At 39.2% G+C, this 20,451-nt stretch overlaps 1 protein-coding gene across 5 annotated transcripts in view; it reads left to right on the forward strand.

Moving 5' to 3' along the window:
* Nucleotides 1–20,451, forward strand: part of ST6GALNAC3 (ST6 N-acetylgalactosaminide alpha-2,6-sialyltransferase 3) — a 236,740-nt gene that overhangs the window by 95,622 nt on the left and 120,667 nt on the right. For all 5 annotated transcript variants that reach the window (XR_011099123.1, XM_068691194.1, XM_068691192.1 and 2 more), the window contains exon 2: nt 18,709–18,903. Coding sequence is in view for 2 of the 5 variants with exons in the window: in XM_068691192.1 (XP_068547293.1) it covers nt 18,709–18,903 (195 nt within the window). In the remaining 3 variants the exon portion in view is untranslated. The remainder of the gene's footprint in view (nt 1–18,708; nt 18,904–20,451) is intronic.

A 20,451-nucleotide genomic window follows, 5' to 3' on the forward strand; every position in this document is an offset into this window, starting at 1 on the left:
ATGAAAAATCAGGAATAGTTCAATTGACTCAACTTACAATGCATCCATTAGCTGGTGTGCATGAAGAGAAATCAGACTCTGCCAGTACAGTGCGATTGTGGAGCTGTTTGTTTCATGTGATTTAACAAATATTTGTGTTTTTCCTCTTAGTCGCATTAAAGCATTATCAAGTAAATCTGAGGTATGTACATATAACTGCACATAGGGTTCTTCTAACTTCAGCTAGTTGTGTCTGCAGAGATACCGTAAGGATTTGAGCTTCTTTACAAGATCAGCAACATTTGAGTAAACAGCTTTTTCTCCATGAGTGGTGATCTAATGTGTCCTTCATCCTTCTTGTACATTGTTGCTTACCTGCTCTCTTTTACTGTTCTCTCAGCATGCAGGATGGCAAATGATCTGTCAAGTCAGGAGCTATGTGCATCCACTGGTCAGCCAGCAAAATGTCAAGCAAAATGCTGAATAGCTGAGTTGTGCCTATCTGACCTCAATTTTGGTCGTTGATCTGATCAGCTGCTGGTTTCTCTGCTGGGAATTTAGTTACCTCTGAGCTAAGAAACTAGCTTAGCACTTTCTTGATTTCATTGAAATTTGCAAATGAATACTTAACTTACTAGAGGTAGAAAGGATAGGTAGCAGAGAGATGAGTTACAGCCAAGCTATGAACAACCAAAAATAACCCATGCCCCAAACCTCATGTTAGCATATTTTCAGCAGTGAGTTCTTGCATTTAAGGTGCTTGCTTCCTGTAGATCTTACTTTTCATGTAATAGTGAACTGGTTAATACTTATATTCTTCCAATAAATGGAATTAAAATTGTGTAACATGCACTATTTTTCTGGCAACAATTTGAGAAAAAAAAAAACCTTTTCGGCTTGGCGGGATTCAATTCTATCTTAGCTCCCGTAAAGTGTTTTTCTGGCCATGCTGCTCAATATAGTTACAACCACGAATTCCTTCATGGCCCTGGATTTGTTATAGAATTTACTAAAGCCAGCATGGAGCCAGAATTAGAGTATTGTAGCCTACTTCACTAAATAAGTCTCTGAGGGCTTTTGCTGTTACAGTGTACTTAAGTACTACAAAAAATTATTCAATAGTCAGTAAGCTGGATCCTGTCTTACAGTTCCTAAGAGCTGGAAGCTGCCAAGACATGCTCATAAAAGCTTGTGAAGAACCAGGTGGGCTATGGACTTTCTCGTCCTCAAGTTTGTATATAAATGAGGAAAAACAAATCTTGTAATTTGTCTTTACTTATGATTTGTGTTAAAATTGTGATGTCCAAGAATTAGTAACGAAATAAAGAATGGTTACCATCTTTTATTGGAAATAATGCTTACACAACCATGCTGTTTATCTGCCTGTTCATCTGTCTAGTTATCCTCTTTCCCAAATAACTTCTGCACCACTTGATTGTCTCAGAGCTACTTACAGTCCCAAAAGTTTTGTGATCTTGAGAAGAGGGAGTCCCACATTAATGTCCCAGCTGAAGGAAAGCCAGGCAACGCTGAGCTGTAACACATGCACGGTTTGAGAGCAGCTGCCAGCTAATCAAGCCATATATAATTCCTCAATAACTACAGTGTACGCTGTCTCTGGCCTGGGGAGAGTGTCTTCGAGGACGTAGTTTCATTATTTCCATTATTCATGGAACATCTTGTAATGCTAAATGATATACAAGCAGTAGGAGGAAGATGGAAAACTCGTCCCTGTTTGATCATAAGCTGCAGAACCCTCCAGGGACTAATGAGAGTAATATTGCTTCGTGCTACAGTCTGGGCCCAATGGCAAATGGAAGTCCACGGCTAGATGCAGATGGGAAATCATCCATCTGCGCTCCGGCTGCCTTTGATCTGACACGACGATTAAGTGATTGCAAAGGGCGAGCAGTGTATGTGTGCATGCACGTGCACATGCATATATGGATATCCTGGCTCTCGTACTCATTTCTCTAATTTACAATCCACATGGAAATTGAGGGGATGTCTTCCTTCCATTAGTAATGTTATCATCGCTGTTATATTCTGAGGCAGCGCGCGGTTTGTAGCAGTACGGCATCTTTCCCATGAGATTCTTCTGTTTAAATACCCTCCTTTTGTTTGAAGTAAGACACTTGAAGTTTCATTTCTCTTTCACTCCTGCCTCCTTCAGATGTTAAAGAATAAGGTATCCTATTTATTTTGCTTGTAGGAATTCATTCTGCTCTCATAGGACCATGACTGTGTTTGAAACTGTGTGCGCGTTGGGCGGGCAGTGCTCCTTTGTTCTCTTTGTCACTGTGTGCCAAACTGCTCTAATACCAGCAAATGAAACATTACGTCGGTAGTATTTTTATCACACTGTCTGAAAGACCAGCCAGGAAACCAATGCATCAGGAGCAAACAAGATCAGAATGAGGGCCCTGTGCTTGATGGCAGCGATGTGCTGCTACCCAACGCCTGGTAGGTCTGATTCCCAGCTCTCCTACCACTGCCGCCTCTGCTGAAAGGGGACTTAGGGAACAAATGCATGGGGTGAGCTCGGGATGGTCAAAGCAGGAAAAAAAATAAATTAAAAGAACAAGAAATGAAGGCATGGGTTTAGAATAAAAAGATGGAAAGGAGAGGTGTGGGTAGTGAGTTTCTTCACCTCATCTGCAACCCCCTGATTTCAAATTTCTTTGTAACTGAGCAGTCTGAGTGCTCCACCAGCGGTGCGTGGCTTTACTGGAGCGTCTCTAGTATGTTGGGTACATTCTTCTGACACATCCTGTTCTTTTGACAAATTTAGCATCAGATTTCTGGAGGTGGCTGCTTACTGCACCTGCAGAGCTCTGCCTGCATGCAGGCTGCTAGGGTTGCTGTGGGTGTTGCTGCTGGAGTCTGGGCAGAGATTGATCTTCTGCACACGCAGGTATTTCTTCTCAAAAAGCAACTGTGCAGCAAATAAAAAGCATTTTCAGATGCTTCTGTCTCTTTTCGTGGCTTGTTCTCCGTTCATCTCTTGGTGCCTCATTCTTAATGGCTTCGCTAATAAAAAAAAGAAAATCAATTTCACTTCACTAGATTTCCCAGAGAGATAGCAGGAGCACGGGTGGTGTTTTTGGTGGAGTTTATGCTTGAATCTTTGCTATAAAAGAGCTCCAGGCCTTACTGAATGCCAAACCAAACACTTCTGCCTTGGGGTTGAGGGTTTTACTTCAAGACCCTTCTTCCACTCACCCTCTGGGGTGCACATTTCGTTTGAAATCTGCTGAATTTAGCATCTGCTGAGTAGAGTGTCAGAAAAATGCAGTATTTCCCCCAAGCAAAAATATTCTTGCTTAATGCCATCAAGCTTAGTGCTTTCATAGAATTATAGCCAAAGCAGTTGTATTTCTCACGTTCTGTTGCTCAATATGTTCTACTACACAGAGGTTACAACTAACTGGGGATTCAAGGGATGGGAAGAAGGTTCTTTCTGTCTTCCATCAAACCTTTCCATATTTAGTCCAAGTTTTCTAAATACATGTTCTTTAAGCCTGATCTTTATTGGAGTCTTGGGATATGTGGTTCTGAGGTTTTCAGGTCAGCGATCTGTGTTTGTTCTGTATGGTGGTGAAAGTCTGGATGCTACCAGGCAGGAAGGAGGAATCATCATGCTGGGGAACGTCACAGTAGAGCTGTGTAGAACCCTTTCTGTTGGTCCGTGCTTGGCATGTTCCTGGGAACCTGCACAAACCCACTTCTGTCCTCGCTTCAGCTTCTGAAACAGAATGTTTTGGGAGTCTCTCTGTGTATCATAAAGATGTTTCATGGATAAGTGCTCCATCCATCACAACTGAGGACGTTTTGCTATTTATTAGACAGATAGTGCAATGTCACATACAGCTCATCAGAAAACACAGTAACTAATTTCCGCTGAAAATTTACATGTGAATGCAAGATTCTGGTCTTGATTACTTCCCATTCGTTGTTCAGCAGATGTTATTGCTGCTGCGATGATCTCACAAATTTTTAAATGTAGGACATAGGAATCAGATATGTGTTTGGGACAAGATCTAATCCAGAATCTGTAGAAATTGACTTCATGTGACAGAAAGGTGAGGAAAAATTGCAAACGTATGCTTACATATTTTATCCATCTTCCTTACGACATGTATTTATTGCCAGATACTGTGTAGGGTTAAACACTCGCCCAAGGCCGTACAGGTTGGCAGCAGACTAGGTCCCAAATGAAATGACTTGTAAGACATGTTTATGATATGGGTATCTGCTACTTGAGTGGCACAGTCCTTCTCACCTTGCAGATTTAAAATTCAGAGATTTTTACTTATACCCACTTTTAATTTGTGGTCACGTTGAGCCGTACTACAGACTGTATGTAACAATAGCAGTACATATAGTTTTCTTCTCCTCCTTCCTGCAGCACTCCAGGATGTTGGAGTTTGTCAGATGATGTATTCTTAGAATTTAAGTCTAGTGACTGGAAGTTCAAGGCTCACATCTGCTCAGAATAATATTCCTGGACTATTGCCTATTAATTATTCCCCCACAATAGCTTTGCAAGCAAGTATCATGGGTCAGGATGATTTACGCTTCCTTGAAATTAATCTAATTAACAGATAATTTTACTATTGTACTTTCTAAAAAGATGATAAAGTTCAACAATAATGGACTCTACTATGGATTTTTCTATCTATTAATATCGTTATAGATCAAATTTGGTGACCAAATTAAATCATAGATGGGAATTAAAAAGCCTTGATGAAATGGTAATTTTTTTAAAATCTCATTCCAGTACTGTTGTAATTGTGCTGCATAGGAGGGGAGAATAAAACGAATCAAACCTAATTTATTCATTACTAGACAATTGCATAATTAAAAAATCAAATTTTGCTTTTAGTGATATGCTTGCCTTACCTGGTTTGAATCTTGGATAGTGTGAGTAACTGGCAAGTTTTGCACTTGTTTGCATTTTGATCAGGCTGTTTTTGTACCATGGCTATTATTGCAACATTTCTTTCCCTCTGATACAATTTTTAATGGGTTTTTAGTTCAGCTTACTGGCCTTGTTGTTTCTTAACAAGAGCTTTGTTTGCACTCGATGTGGTTAAAACAAAAGAAAATCATTTACCCCTATATAATAGGAAGCAATGCTTCACCCCAGGCAGCAGCCAAAGCTGCTGGAGGATGCTTTTGGTGCTAGTGGCAAAGGGTCTCTTTTAGATTCTTTATTTCTTGCATGGTGCAGAAGTTTCTCAAACTGAGCTTGTGTGCCAGGACTGGCTATTTAATTGCTGTGTAGTTTTTTTTTTTTTTTTTTTTTTTCTTCCACCATATTTTTGATTTGTCAAAACCTTTCTGATTCTCCTGTCTCTAAGGTCTTTGTGCAGTAAAATAGCATGTTAATTTATCTCTATATAAATATCTTGTGGACAATCTATTCTGTGGCCAGGGAAGACAGAGAAAACTTTGAGATTTTTAACTGAAAACAGGTTTTCGTATAGATTTCAGTAGTCTTTGCATCACCAAAGACTGAGACATTGGGTGTGAGAGAGGAAGCTACATTACTTCTCTATTTCCTTGAGCATCTAATAACAATAACAGACCAAAGTGGAAGATGGGTAGCACATGCCTTTCTGTACTTATTGTCATTTAAACTGATTTTATCATCCCCAGTTTTATTATGTCACAAAATCTCTTTTCCTTTCACTAAAGGGACATGTCAGCTGCTGTCTCTTTGAGGTGACAGGCTGAGGCTTTTAGGAGATGACAGCTCTGGTGCTCAACGGGGAAACAAAAGGAAGAAGGATGGAATAAAATGTGTGTAACCCTAATATACTTCGTCCTCTAACGCTTTGTACACTTTTACCCTTCAGTGGACAACATATGACATTCCGTGGTACAATCTTTGTCAAAATTCAAGAGGCTAAATTGTTTAGCATGAGAAGTGCACTTTGGTTAAAAAGAAAATGAATATCTTTATATAACATGATGCAGCTGTGGTAGATTTTCCCTTGTGGTACTGCCTGTGTGCACCGTGTTTCCCTGAGATATTTCCTAAGTAATGTGAGTTAAAGCTGGCCATTGTAAACTGTCTTTGAACTAGTGTCTAAAGACTAAGAAATGGATTGAGATGCTGTTTTCAAGACCCATTTCTGTAATTTACCTGCCACTTAGTTTTTTTTTTCAAAAACCTGACCCCGAACCCAACAGCTGCTATTATTCCAGCTGCTGCAGCCTCTCCTGTCCTGCCTAGCATTGCTGAGACCTGAGCTGTTCTGAAAATCTGTTCATGAGAGCTTTCTATAGGTCACTTGGCTCCTACCAAAGGTACATTTGCAGAAGACTCCAGGGCTGTTGTAGTGTTGGCAGAAATGCCATAGGACCGATTCTGGATGTGCTGACCACTCACAAGGTGCTCTGGAACCCGAATGAAATGGGATTGTGAAATATGTTAGCTCAGGGAAGTTGGCTGGCTGGTACACACCGGTGAGGTCCCTTTTGAAAGACCAAGTGCAAGACCTGTAGCCAAGGAAGATGACATGAAAGCAGAACATGGGCTAAGAAAATAGTGTGCCAGGAGACTGCAGGACCTGTGCTGTTGGAAAACGCAAGTTTGGTTCTTTCAGCTTGCTGAAACTGGCTGAGAGGAGATTCGTTAAAGGTGGTTTTTGAGAAAGGATAAGACTGGTTAGATACATTAAATGCTGTCTGTTTAGAAAACTGCTTCTAACCTAGTGGCCTTTCATTTAGGTTAATATTTTCTAGGTAAATACATTACAAGAAAGGGGTGTCTGCAGTAATGCCTCCAGAGCTCACTCCTAGGAAGCCTTTCCCAACAGCATTATACACTTCCAGGCTTAAACAAAGGCTAAACGTATTAACACAGAGCTGAAGTACAGAAGTCCGTGAGCATTGTAGCCACCACAGTAGTGGTGTCATAACAGAAAAACAAAAGCCACACCTTCAATAAAAAAGGGCCACGTACCGGGCTGCAGAGGGAATGGAACTGGTTCCAAAAAGAGAGATGAGATTAATCCTTCTTTTCATCATGTTAAATAAGGGAGGAGAGATGATGCCCTGAGGGGGAATTTAGGATGGAATTAGTCAGAAAGACAGAGGAATATACGCAAATGGAGGGTAGTTAGGGAAAACATGAGAAGGTTCTTAAAAGCAATTCTGGAAAAAGGCACATGCAGGAAGGCTTTAAACAGGAAGCTGGGGCACAGCTGCAGAAAAATGGTGGGTTTAAAGAATTAAAGATGGAAATTCCATAAAATAAATGAAAGAGGAATATTCAAAAACAGTAGTATTGGATAGCGAGAAGTTTCTGCCACAGAGGCTCTCTCTAGCACAGCAAAATGGGGAGCGCTCTGTGAATTTTGTAAGATTAGGGGGTCTGAGAATGGTCAGAGGGACTGACCTTACATGTTGTGGCGTTCAGTGTGGTAATTAACTTTCAGGCAAGGGAAATGGAGTAAGAGCAGCTGAAACTTGACTTGTGGCATTTGTGATGAGTGCTGAATGACCAAGAATGCACAACTGAAAATATCAGGATTTTGTGTCTTGGAACATAAACACCTGAAGTTGTGTCTTAGAGTCAAAAAAGTTGTTGGAGTCCCAGCAGACCTAGGGTTTAAACTGATTAAATCTATTTCCTAGCACTGTGGGGGTGGTTATGTGTACAAAAGGAGGGAAATCACAAAGAAATATTTTGTTTTTTTTTTTTTCCCATACTGTTTTTGATTTTGTGAAGTATATAAAAAAAGATCTAATAAAAAAGGAAGTGCATCATTAATTTTGGCATTGAAAGCCAAATGAGGAATGATCAGCTGATTAGTGATGTGCATTTTGTTCCTTAACTTCTCCAGCAGTGTGTGAATGTCACATTATGTAACATTTGCAATGAATAAATCTGGAAATGAAATAAGTTAAGATGGATCTTTGTATTCCTCCCCTGACTAGTGGACAACTTGTCCCATTAATCTGTATAGCAGTCTTAAATTAAGCAAACAGCATTATTTGTGGAGATTTATGGATGAAAGACTGAGAGGCTCGCTGAGGAAATCTTGGGCTACTTTTTTCTCGGCACTGCGGGATAATTGTAATAACATACAGTGATTGGAGCAGATCATAAAATACTCCCATAACTTGTAACAACCGTACGAAGTGCTACAAACCCAAACGTTCTCACCAAGGACACAAATGCAGCAGGAGCTGTTTGGGCACATGTGGCCAGGGGGCTCTGTCCTGCCCTGATTAATTCAGCTGTCGGTAATCGCAGTTTAAGCAGCACTGGGGTAAAGCTAGAGATATGAACTGATTGCTGTTACCTAAAATAAAACCATCATACCGTGCTGGCGTCAGGGCACTTTTGCAGACTGAAGCCAAGGAACAGAGCAGAGGTGACTTGCCCGAGGGCAGGCCATGGAACCAGAGCCACCTGCGTCCATCCTGCGGTAGAGGCGCTTCCTTTGTGTTTTGAGCCCACCTCGTCTCCTGGAGAGCAGCCCGCAGTTTGATAGGGGCACTGTTGCCACTGTCATTTTCATTTACAAGCATACAAAAATTAAGCTCAGTATGAATGATTTTTTTTAATTGCTTTTGTTTGTTTCTTGCATGCAAATAAGGAAAATGTGCGTGAAGGGAGCTGATGAGTTTGGGATCATGTCTGACACCCCCTCTGTATTTCATGAACTAGAGGATGAAAAATCGTTAGGCACATGTTTTTGTCACATTTCCACCAAAACGGACAGTGTGTGTCAGCAAAATGTTCAACATCACCTCTGGTATGCTGGCCAGATGTGGTTTCTTTTTAGAAAGCCATGACTGGGATGTGTTTGCCTTTCACATCTAGCACTCCTGGTTTTTAATATAGCTTCATGTCCAAATGTATTTCTTATCTAAGCTTTATTAGGCAGAGATTGATATTCTTCTGTAAGAATTTTCCATAGGGTTTTCCTTGTGCATGTGCTAGTTCAAAGTTGCATTTTCATATGAAATACATAAGGCTTTTCAAAGCAAAAGTAGAAGCACCAAAAGCCTGGATCCGTTCAATGACACTTGCAGATTAAAATAAAAGGGTAATATATATCCATTGTATCAAAATGCTAACTCAGTGAATATCTTATCTGCTTTAAAAATGTAAATCTTAGATTTGATTAGATTATCTCTGGAGTAATCTATACCAAATAAATCTGTCTTCCTTTCATGTGATTTGTCAATGTTTATAATAGGTCTGTACACACAGCTTTCACCATTATTTTCCAGGCAATAAATGCAGCCATGCAGAAAAGCCACCCATAAATGTCAGAAAACAGAGATATTTTGTTGCATTCCAAGGGCTTTGAAGGTCAAGTTCAATTCAGTTAGCTCACCCAGCATGAGAGGAGTAAGATATGATGATGGAATGTGTGTTTGGCCAGGATATATATGTTACTGTCCCTGTTCTATTCTATCAGGGTAACAGATCAGAGAGAGATTAAACTTTACTGCTTGGAGGAATTTTTTTCGGAAAACTATCAATTTTTATGATTTCCTCTAGCTCCTATTGAGATGCTCTGCAGAAATAATGAATCCAAAGAATTTATAGCTTTTAGCACAATGGAGATTGGCTCCTGATTGTGGCTTTTGGGTGCTATTCCACCACAAGTATACCATTAAACTGGGTGTATTCACAAAATATGTCTCAGATCATGGATTTTATGGTAAATGTGAAATTGTGTTTTGCTTCTTTCTGATGAAAACAATTCACACAAATTATTTTCCTAAGTCCTGGAAGGGAGAGGTCAGCACAGAAAGCAAAGATCGTCCACTATGGATTTGTCTCTGGGATTCAGAGCGGCCAAGGAGGCTGCTCTGCAGTGTCCCACCAGGTCTTGCTGTGAGCTTAGTGCTGCCTTCTTTTTTCTTTTTAAAACAAAGTGAAGACACGATCAATAAGACTCATAATTAAGTTGAGGCCACTACCTTGATTGGTGCTTTTATTGAGTTTCAGTGCCCTGATGTAAGCAGCTCCCTAGTCAGCTGAGGAACGTGTCGTCAACTTCTGAGCGGTACCGGAGCAGCCATTCTGGTCTCTAACTGTAATGCTGCATATGCCTTGCTGTTTGGAGAGTCTCTCTTCTGATATCCTCTTGCTCATGCTTTCCAAGGATGAATAATGAACAGACTCCTACATGGAGAAGGAATGCAATTGTACCCAACGGGCAAAAAATTTTCTTTAAGTTCATGCTAAATTGGAGCATTTTCCTGTGACTGTATCGGGAGAAATGAGCTAAGCGAGGTCAGACAGTGCCAGTACTTAAAAGTAAAATCTCTGCCAAAAACGTATAGGCCATTTGCCCTTCTGGGTTAGTGCAGACACAGCATCGCTCCGTGCAGCACCTCCTACAAATTAATTTAAAATGGGGGCCTCCCTTCGATTTTTCACTTGCATCACAAACCTGTTGGGTCTGCCCGTGCATGCATGGTGTTTAACACAGTTGATCTGCATCCTAGATGGAAAGCTCTGTGCTGTACTGCTGTGATAATAGTATTAATCTGCATTGCAGCAAGGTACATTGGCCGTCTGAGGGTACCTAACACAAGACTAAACTGAAAAATGACCACCTGCTCCTGTTTTCCCTCTCATGCTTTTGAATAGCAGGTGTGCTGTGGCAGAGAGAGCATTCAGAGCAAGTTTCCAAAGGTATCGACCTCGGTGTAGGATGAAGCTGATGTGAAGGGCCAGAGCAAGAGTCCTGCCAAGCAACAGGCTGGGCAAGATCTCTTTTGTCTTGCAGCATTAGCTGGCCTTCGGAAGGAAACTGAGGCATGAGGCCAAGTTTTGTTAGCTTCAAGTCCAGCATGGCAGCCGGGGATCTTTACATAGGATAATTAAATGGAGGAAGTTTGGACTTGTCCAGATGGTGGTAGGCAATTACATTTCACTTGTGTGAATTTCTGGTTATGCAATTTTTGCTCTGTAGCACAAACTTTCCCCTGCAGGTAGAAGTGAGCTGCAGGCAAGTGAAGGTTTCCAGCAAAAAGCATTTTCCTCACAGATGTGCAGCCTGAGAATATGGAGTTGGTACAACATTTTATTTACTCTAATTTCTTCTGCCTCCAGGCTTCTGTCATATGTTTAATTTTATTTGTTCAATTTTTTTTTTCTTATCTAGAATTTAGTACTTCCAGAGGTTCCATCATGGTAGCGTGTGCTAAGCATATATGTACGTGATTAACGGCTGCTCCTCCTGCTGTGTACCAAAGGCACCGAGCATTTTACTGCTAGGAACAGAAATTGAATTTATCTCACTTTGATTTTATAAGCTATCACATTCTATTTCCTGTAATTTTTTGAAACAAGAAATTGAGTATTTCTGATATTTCGTGTAAAATAATAAAGAAATGCAATAGGCTTTTAATAAGTATATCTTTATATAGAGAGATCTACATATCAGAGGTCTGCTGTTATTTTTTTTTGCTAAGAATCTTTCCTGATGCATCTGTAGGGCTTTTTGTTGTTGCCTTTCTTCTGGTTTATGTATTTTTGTGTCTATTTCTGGTTGAAAGAACCAACTTTCTGCAAGGTGTTATTCATGAAAATGTTGGCAGCTACAGGGTGTCTGGCAGGATGCTTGTGACACCACTCAATAATGGGTTCACTCTGAAGATGTTGCCTATCATGAATCTTCATCTATTTCTACAGAGGGGAGAGAGGTCACCTCGGTGAGGTATACCTGGCAGGGGAAGAGTTAATACTCAGACATGGGTGGTTTTTCTTTGAACTTTTTCTCAGCAGGTGAAAAATAGCTACAATCAGGTGGTACTTCAATAAGTAGTAGCAACCAACTGCCAGGTTGAAAGATCACAAATTCTTATACCAGCAGTTCTATTATAGGGAAACACACATCAGCCTGCGTGTGTCTGAGAGCTTGCCAAGCTATTGATAAGAAGAGCTGGGCAATAATCCAGTTTATTTATTTATTTTACACACACACACAGAAAAAAACACCAGCCACCATTTGAGAATGTGCTGCAGATGCTTCTTTTTCTTTTCTCTCTATAATACTGCTCTGTCATGCAGAGGCTGCATTAGTATTTGTATGTTATGCACCTACAGCTGCTGATAAAGTTCACCCTATTTGTGAAGGACATTGATGAATCAGTAACAGCAGTATTAGATTAAATATTCTTAACAGATCTTAAAGAATGAAAAATCAACAACCTTATTTAAAGTGTGCTTCTCTGCCATGGGTGTTTTAATGGGGTAGATCTTTTCAGCTACTGGACGGCTTTCAGTTTTAACATAAAATGAAGTAGCAGGCTGGCAGAAGGCATCCTTTGCTCTGAAGTTCAAGTTGCCTTGGTGGTGCAGTGACTTGCTGCTTGTGAACATTCGAGCTGTGCTAAGGATGCGTTTGTGCCTTGTTGGGAGCAGGAGCTGTTGGCATTGGGTATCCTAGGCCAGAATTGGGCTACTGAGGGAAGCACAAATCCACCTTCAGGTAAGCAAGAAAAGAGTGGGAGGAACAATGGTCAAAGGATAAGAAGTCCTGGAAAGCCTGAAATCCCTTGGAGGGGTAAGGAGGTCTTCAGACAAAGAGAACTCCTCCTTGTCCAGCTCTCAGTTAAGGGGACAGGGGAATAGTGATAGAGATCAACATCTGGAATCTGGCAGTGCTTTGCAATACCAACAGTCCTCCTGTATGTGAGCACAGAAAGCTTTTAATATAGGCTGCTGCTGCTACATCAATTGTTTGGGCAATAATTTGTCTGCTGATTCCTGTTTTTCTTTATTTAGTAGCTCAAGTCAGATGTGTTTTTACAGTGACATGGAAGCTCTCATTTGTCTTACCTCAGTAAGCCTGAGCACTATGTGCAGATTTTTGGCTTTTAATGAATGAGATGTTTGAATATGTTTTATTTTGCTGTGGAAAACACTGTTGAGCTGTTATAAATCTAGCTACATCACCATTCATTCATCTGTGACTGAATTGAAAATATCACGGTGAAAACTGAATTATGTAACAAGTTCTCAACAACTGACAACAGGGAAAGATGGATGGTGAGCTGTGGTCTTGAAAGCTTTTCAGCAGCATTAGCTACATGTATATAAAAGGCCAGAGCCCCCCCCCCCCATAGGGGAGGCATGAGGAAGGTAAGGGGTCTCCTGTTCATGCCTGCTCAAACATCTTAAGCCATGAACGCAGTCCTGAGTCAGGGAACATGCTTAGAAGAAACACTTCCCAGGCCATGCATACAAGCTGTATGTTTCTTTCATTGTACCTTTTCTACCTACTTTTATGTACACAGTATTTGTTGTTGTTTCTGTAGCACTGATCTTCATTTCTGCTCTTACGCCTCTGCTTCCTGGCTGCTTACATTCCGGTTTCAGCAAAGGTGCCCTTTTCCAGAAAATATTAAAATTTTGCTTTAATCTTAATTTTACTGGGTTTTGAACTCAAACCAGATCTTACTTCTGATATAGCCCCCTACCTGCTTTGTTCTCTTCTCCTGAGAGAGAAAACATTGACAGCCCTCTCCCGTGGAGCCTTTGAACATATTCACATTAACTTTCACTTCTGGAGGAGAAAAAAGTAAATCTTCAGCTACCGATTTTATGCAAATGTTGTTTGATACACGTCTGTTTCTAAAAGGATGTTTGCTATCCAGTCTTGCTCCCTCTCTGAAAATTTTCAGGCCCCCTGCCTGAGTCTCCCCCAAGCAGCCCTGTTAAAGGGAGGTTCAGGCCAGAAGGAATAGCTGGAAGGCGTATTTATTGCCTGCACTGGTGAAATCAGAAGGTATGCTGAAGTAGCGTGCTGAAAGAATTTCATTTTATGCTCTGTTGTAACAGAAAGCAGTATTTGAAGTGGATGCTGAAGACAATAAAAGAGAAAATTAAATAAACTAGTTTTTCCATATAGTGGTCTACAAAATGAAACAAATTCAGTAAGTGTAGCCATTATTGTTTTCAATTGGTATCGTACTTGAATAAAAAGCCTGAAACCCTGCATCAGTCCCATAATAATAGTAGTTTAATGTGCAGAGATATTAAAAAAGTGATTGAGTTATTCACTATACCTGTAAATTTTACTGCATATTGTGTCATCTAAGATACTTAACACTCATGTAACTCTTTACCTTTCATTTGTCCTTCCAAGCACAGTGTTATCATGTATCCATGAAAATAATGGAGAAAACGAATACTGAAAACATTGATTTCTGGGAAAAAAAAAAAAAAAGCTATTCTCAATTACCGTTTGTGGCATAGAACTTTACTAGTTCCAATGATTCTTTACTAGAGTCTCCCATAATATTATGTTCAACTTCGGCACTGAAAAATTTCAGGCAGAATTAATGGAAATAATAATTCTGAGAGACAGAATTGTTCTAGAATAAAAGTTTAGGAGTAGATTCTGTTGATTTTTTTTTTTCGTGATATTGAGGAAGTTGCTTTCAGCATCAGTTTATGCATCTGTGAAATGGGTCTTTACTGTTAATCTCACTAGGATGGGGATTTATTATTGCTTATAAAGTATTTTGACAGTGTTTGCCATATCATACATTAGAAGTGGCAGAGTATTGCTGTTGGACTAGAAATCATAATAAAGGTATTACTACATACCTCAGTAAAATTTACAACTTATGAAATTCTCTGCTTATGCTGAAAATATTTCCTTTCTTCCTCCTTGCTAGACATTTGTATACAACACAAAAAAGTTTTGTGTGTCATTATTCTATCAGGTATTACTGAAGTGCAAAAAAGGGTCTCATCTTCTCCACACTTCTTAACAGATTATGAAAGAGAAATGACTTAAACTCACTCAGACTGGCAAGTTCTTGCCAAACTGAAGCTAATGAATCACCCTGGCACTGGTAAATAGCCAAAACCAGATGTTATGAAGGTTAGAAATAGTGATAGGAACCATGGTACCAAAGTACAGATATAGATAGATAGATAGATAGATAGATAGATAGATAGATATAGCCTCAAAAATATTGTTAATGTTTTATTGCCACCAAGTTTTTCTTGAAATCCCAACCAGCATACTATTATGACAGTCCTGGTTTTATCTCATTCCTTCTCCCAGCAATATAAATATAAATATAAATTTAAGCCTTAGAAGTGTGAATCATGCCTACTGCTTTCTGATTTCCATATACACACTAGACAGAGTCAGCCTGGGATTATGTTATTGTGGATATTGAATAAAAAGAGTAGAGAAGAAACAGTGTAGTTCAAGTGTGGGATTTTTGCCTGGGGGGGGGGGGGGGGGGTATCACATACCTGTGTTCTAGTCTGAAATGTACCCACTTTTTTTTTTTTTTTTTAACAACATCGAATGACCATGTTAGAAACAGCAAAACATCTACATTAAACTTGTTAGAAAAACATAAAGATTGGCTGAGATTTTTACAGAGGATGTTTCCGTGCTAGAGAAAATTTCTTCTTGTGGGAGACAGTTTGCATCCATGAGAAGTTAATTTTAAGAAGGAAAAAGTTTTTTTCTTTGCAGAGTGTCTAGTTAACATTTGTTAGGTCTCCCAAATGGAATGATTTTGTAAGTGTTTAAAATGTTGCTGCGGAGCAGTTTGAGATGGATTAGAGTCTGGTATTCATCCATGTACATAGTTCTGTGCTTCTTGTCATGTCCTAATGTCTAGTAGAATTCCTGGAAGCTCTAATGCTAAATTTTATTATTATTACTATTACTATTATTATTATTACTATTACTATTATTACTATTATTATTATTTTTCAGAGCAAATATGGCAAAATCTATTTGTCTGCTGGAAGGGAGATTTTACAGGAAGTGCTTGCTGACAAATAGCACCAAACAGCAGACTGCCTCACTTGATCTTGAAGAAGGCTAAAATTATAAATAGATGTTTCATAGTTTTAAAATGTTTTTTCCAGTGAAATTTATAAAGCCAGTGAAATTCCAGTTTGCAGTAGTGCTTCCTTCAGAGAATGAATACTGTTAGATCTCATGGCTTCAGTAAAATCTGCAGTCGAACTGAATCCTCAACGCACTCGTCCTTTGTACAAGTTGTTAGGCAGGTATTTGGTTTGCATATGCCAAGATTTTTTTTTTCTCCCCAACAATTGTAACAGATGCCTCGATTCCTTTCTGTTGTAAAAATTCCTTTCTCTCACTGTGCTGTTGTGGTTACTTCAGGTTCTTTCTAGCTCAGCAACATACAGAAAAATATTTGTTGTTTACTTTTTCAAACAATATTTTCTTAAATACCAAAACAGAAGAAAGCCATGCTTTTCTTTTCTCCTGTTGTAGTGCATTTAAAGAGAAGGAATATAAAAAGCACATGGCATCCTAATAAAGGCCCAAAGATCTGGCTACACAATCTGACTTCTTCTGGGGCGGAGGTTCTTTGAAAAGCTTCCTACGTGACGCATGCAGAGCTGATCACAACCTTTTCAAGTTCAGAACATCTCTGTACAAAGCAAAGAAAGTTAAAAAAAAAAAAAAAAAAAAGGCATTGGACAAGCCATAAAGTACATGTATGTGGAAATCAGATAGTGGCCTCACATAGGGCAGGGTCTCTTTTTCCTGTCATGGACATTTTGATTGAAGCATGCCCATGTAGTGGAATGAGTAGCTAGATTCCCCTTTAAATATTTGCAATCTTTAATTGAGATTTGCAATAAATAATATGACTAATCTATGCTCTTTTTCACTGCTTTACGATTATCACTTGTGCTGCACATCTTGGCTGCTCTTAACACTTACAAGGCCCTGATATATAGCTAAACATTTCTGTTTCCATCTGGCACAAAGAGAAGTGACACAGAAGTGCTCCCCAGCCAGTTTATTGCAATTTAATGTAAATCTGTTATAATGCAGCTGATGAAAAGTGCAGTGGCTTCCATAGATGCTGAGAGCTGTGATGGGGTTGTGGCTGTTACACTGTCCTCTGAAGATTTGCTGGGTTTAATTTAGCATTACACAGCCATTAGTTGACTGAGATTCCTCGCTGAATCATGTTGCCAGAACACTTCTCTTCATCATCCTCTCCCCTTTCTCCTCAGTGACCTCATTCACCCAGCTCTCCCATCTCGGTCTTTTGTTTCTTCTTTCTTATTAATTGCAGCCTCCAAATACCTTGAAACAGATAAAGCCATGCAATTGTGCCATCCAAACCCTGCCGCAAGGCACTATTTTCTCAGCTCTTTAAGTGCTGATACAGTAATATCCCTGCAAATTTTCTGTGCGCTCTTTGTGATCCTCACAGTTTTTGGTGGCCAGACACTGACCCAAAGCACGGCAGCAGTGCCTGCAGGCTCTGTGCAGGAGCACGTGAGCCTCCTGTGTCACGTTCAGTACAACTTTACGTGTTTCACTGGATGCTTGCTGCGTAAATATCATCGTTTTTTCTGCTTGATGTTTTGAATTTGAGTATCTTCAAATGAACCTCCAAAGAAGAAATTCATTTCTTTTATATGGTGGGTGTCAGAGCTCAGCTTTCATCCCTCCACCACTATTGCAGCACCTGTGATCTCATGGCCTTCATGTGCAAAAACAGTCAAACATGTAAAGTGCTGGCTCCCACTGGTTGGTGGTGTTTGTAGACAGGAATTATGAGGATCAGATTCTGCCATCCAGCACTGAGGGTTACACTTAGGTAGACTTTTAGGTTTAAAATAAATAAATAAGTCTCTTTGTTATTGTTTAGAGCGATAGAATTAAGCTCACTAGGATGACTGAACTGTAGCAAATTCGTAAAGCTAGAATGTTGTTGAAGTACTGTAGAAAACACCTGGAAATGATCATTGCTGCATTCTGTCAGGGAGATTGTAAAAAAATCACCTTTACATTTGAGTATCATACCACAAAGCATTACATATGCCAGCTAACCCTTTTTGTTCATAAGTAGTTTGTCCAGAAGTAGTTGACTGCAATATTTTAAAGATAGATGTTCCCCTCTCTTTTAGCTTCTTTTAGTTTTTCTCCTGTAGACTGAGGAGTTACCCAGGGAAAAGGTTGGTATCTTTTTGTGGTTGTATTAACCGGTCCAGCCAACTGGATAGGTCAGAGGTGGAAAGCAAAGGTTAATTAGATACAGGCTGCAGATCTGGTACATTATTAACAGCAGAGGTCATCTTGTCCAAGATACTAATGCCTTTGTAAATTTGTGAACCTGGAATAAGGCAGCAGGTTGTGCCGACTTCACCAACCATTCTAAAATATTTAAGATTAGAGTGTGAGTTCTATTGCACAGAGATGATTTAAAAATAGCACACAATAAAGAAAATCAGCAGTGACCTTTGTCTTCGCAGTAGACTTTGGTGTGGCTGCAAATGGCATTTGCAGTTTGTATATTTATTTGTGCCCACAGCACTGATGATTGTGCATAGAGGCTTTGCTGTGAATGTTTACAGAAAAAAATCTTAATTACAAATACAAATAAAATTTAAAACTGGTAGATGTGTTTTGAAACATTGTAAGAAATAAAACAATGATAGTTTTTGAGCAAAGTCAATTTACTTCCTACCTGTTCTGAAAGAAAGTCTCAGTCCCTAAAATACACATTTATTGAAGCAAAATGATCCAGTACACCGGTCTTCTTTTGTTCTTGCAGCAAGGTGACTACCATACAAAATAATCTTACAGTAGTTTTCTAAACCATTTTTCTCTCATCCTACAATAGGAGATACATTTTTAAATTAAAATTAACTATTCATTTTAATACTTTTTTCTTTTTAATACTTATTTTTCTTTCTTCTTTGTATTACAGAGAAAGTCTGTTGTTGCTGTGAGTTTCATTGCAGCATTCCTCTGTCTGATCATCGTTCGTCTCACCAATGAAGTAACTTTCCCTTTGATTCTAAACTGCTTTGGACAAACCAGTGTCAAGTGGATACCATTTTCTAACGGCCAAAGGCAGCCTCTGAGAACTCACTATGGATATGTAAACGTGAAGACACAAGAGGTAAGGCCTCATATCAAAAGTGCTGCAAAATAGACCAGTAAAACTCTCTCTGATCCCACATAACTTGTTTTCTGTTGCCCAGTGTAAAACCTTAAGAAAGGAGTGTGTCTGAGCAAAGTGTCTTTTAAAAGTGTGCTACCACTTAAACGACCACTTAATTATTTTCATTTTTGTACAGGTTGCAGTGGATAGAAAAGCGAGTTGCCCTCAAAATAAGTCTTGGTTACAGTGACAACTGAATTTTACACAAGCAAGAGAATTTTCCAAATGAATTCCAACCTTCAGACTATACACAAGAAGTTGTCTTGTGTATGTTTGTAATAGAAGTCTTAGGACTTAATTTTGCCTAGGATACCAAAGCAAGAGGTAGTTTATCTGTATTTCTATGTGCATAGAAGAAAAAGAGAATGATTTGTATTATGAATGTTTGTAAGTTTAGCAAAGATATAGAGCTGGAGATTTAAAGGATTTTTCTGAAACTGGGTATTTTGTCCATATTTTAAAAATGCTTTGGCCTCTAGCTCCCTTGCAAAATACTTTCTTTGGGGTTTGATAAAAGAATATTTTACAAGGACTTCAGCTTTAAACTATCTCAGTTGGCAAAATGTCTAATGACAATGTTGATTTTCAGTGGCAGTGGTGCTTTTTCTGCAAAATCTTCCCCTTTCTGTCTTTGTGTGTACTATTAATAACAGATGCAAACTTGGAAAATAAATTTGCTAACATAAAAAAACCCAACAACTTTCTAAAAGCTCTTTCTGATTAGTTATAGCATTGTCAATCGTGAGAAATACTTTGGGTTCCATTTACTACTAATTTTTATTTATAAAATTGTAATTATTATATTTATGAATCGGATTTATTCAAGTAACAGTTTTTATAGAAAATGAAAATAGTTTACCACCTCATGATATTCAGTCCTACAAGAGCATTGGACAAGTTATTTATTATTTTACTGCTAGAGTGTTAAAAATGAAAATCCGTATGAGAAAGGACTGAAGTCTTTAGGAGGTAGCTTCTTTTAAACCTCTTTATCTTTTAATTGTTGTTCATGTAAGATGCATCATTGATTATATTGGAGGCCAAAATACTTCATCTGCAGGGCAGAAAAAGGACAAGCACCAGAAAGGAAATCTGTTTGAGTCAGGGTGAATCTGAGTCCCGGTGAAATGAATGAGAGCTCTGCTGTTGAGTTCAAAGAGGCTAAGGCTTCGTCCAGCATATCTTAAATATAAAAGGACCGGGAACCCACTAAAAATGAGAGGGCAGCGTGTTCTGTGTGTCACTGGGTTACGTGATTGCTACAGCCACAGGCGTGGAATCTGAATGAGGCAGAGCTGCCACAGTCACTTGATCACTATCAGTCTGAACTGATAACTGAAGAGGAGAAGAGCATCTAATCCATTTTTATTAACCATTGCCTTCATCAGAGGTTAGATGTAGCCTGTGGGAGCCTTAATTCATTCTTAAATTTGATAACACGCTTGGAAGTTCTAACAGTAAATGGAAATGAATGTCCTGAAAGTTGGTGTCCAGTACTGATTAGTA

The sequence above is a fragment of the Anas acuta genome, chromosome 8 (genome assembly GCF_963932015.1).
Source record: "Anas acuta chromosome 8, bAnaAcu1.1, whole genome shotgun sequence".
Lineage (NCBI taxonomy): Eukaryota > Metazoa > Chordata > Aves > Anseriformes > Anatidae > Anas > Anas acuta.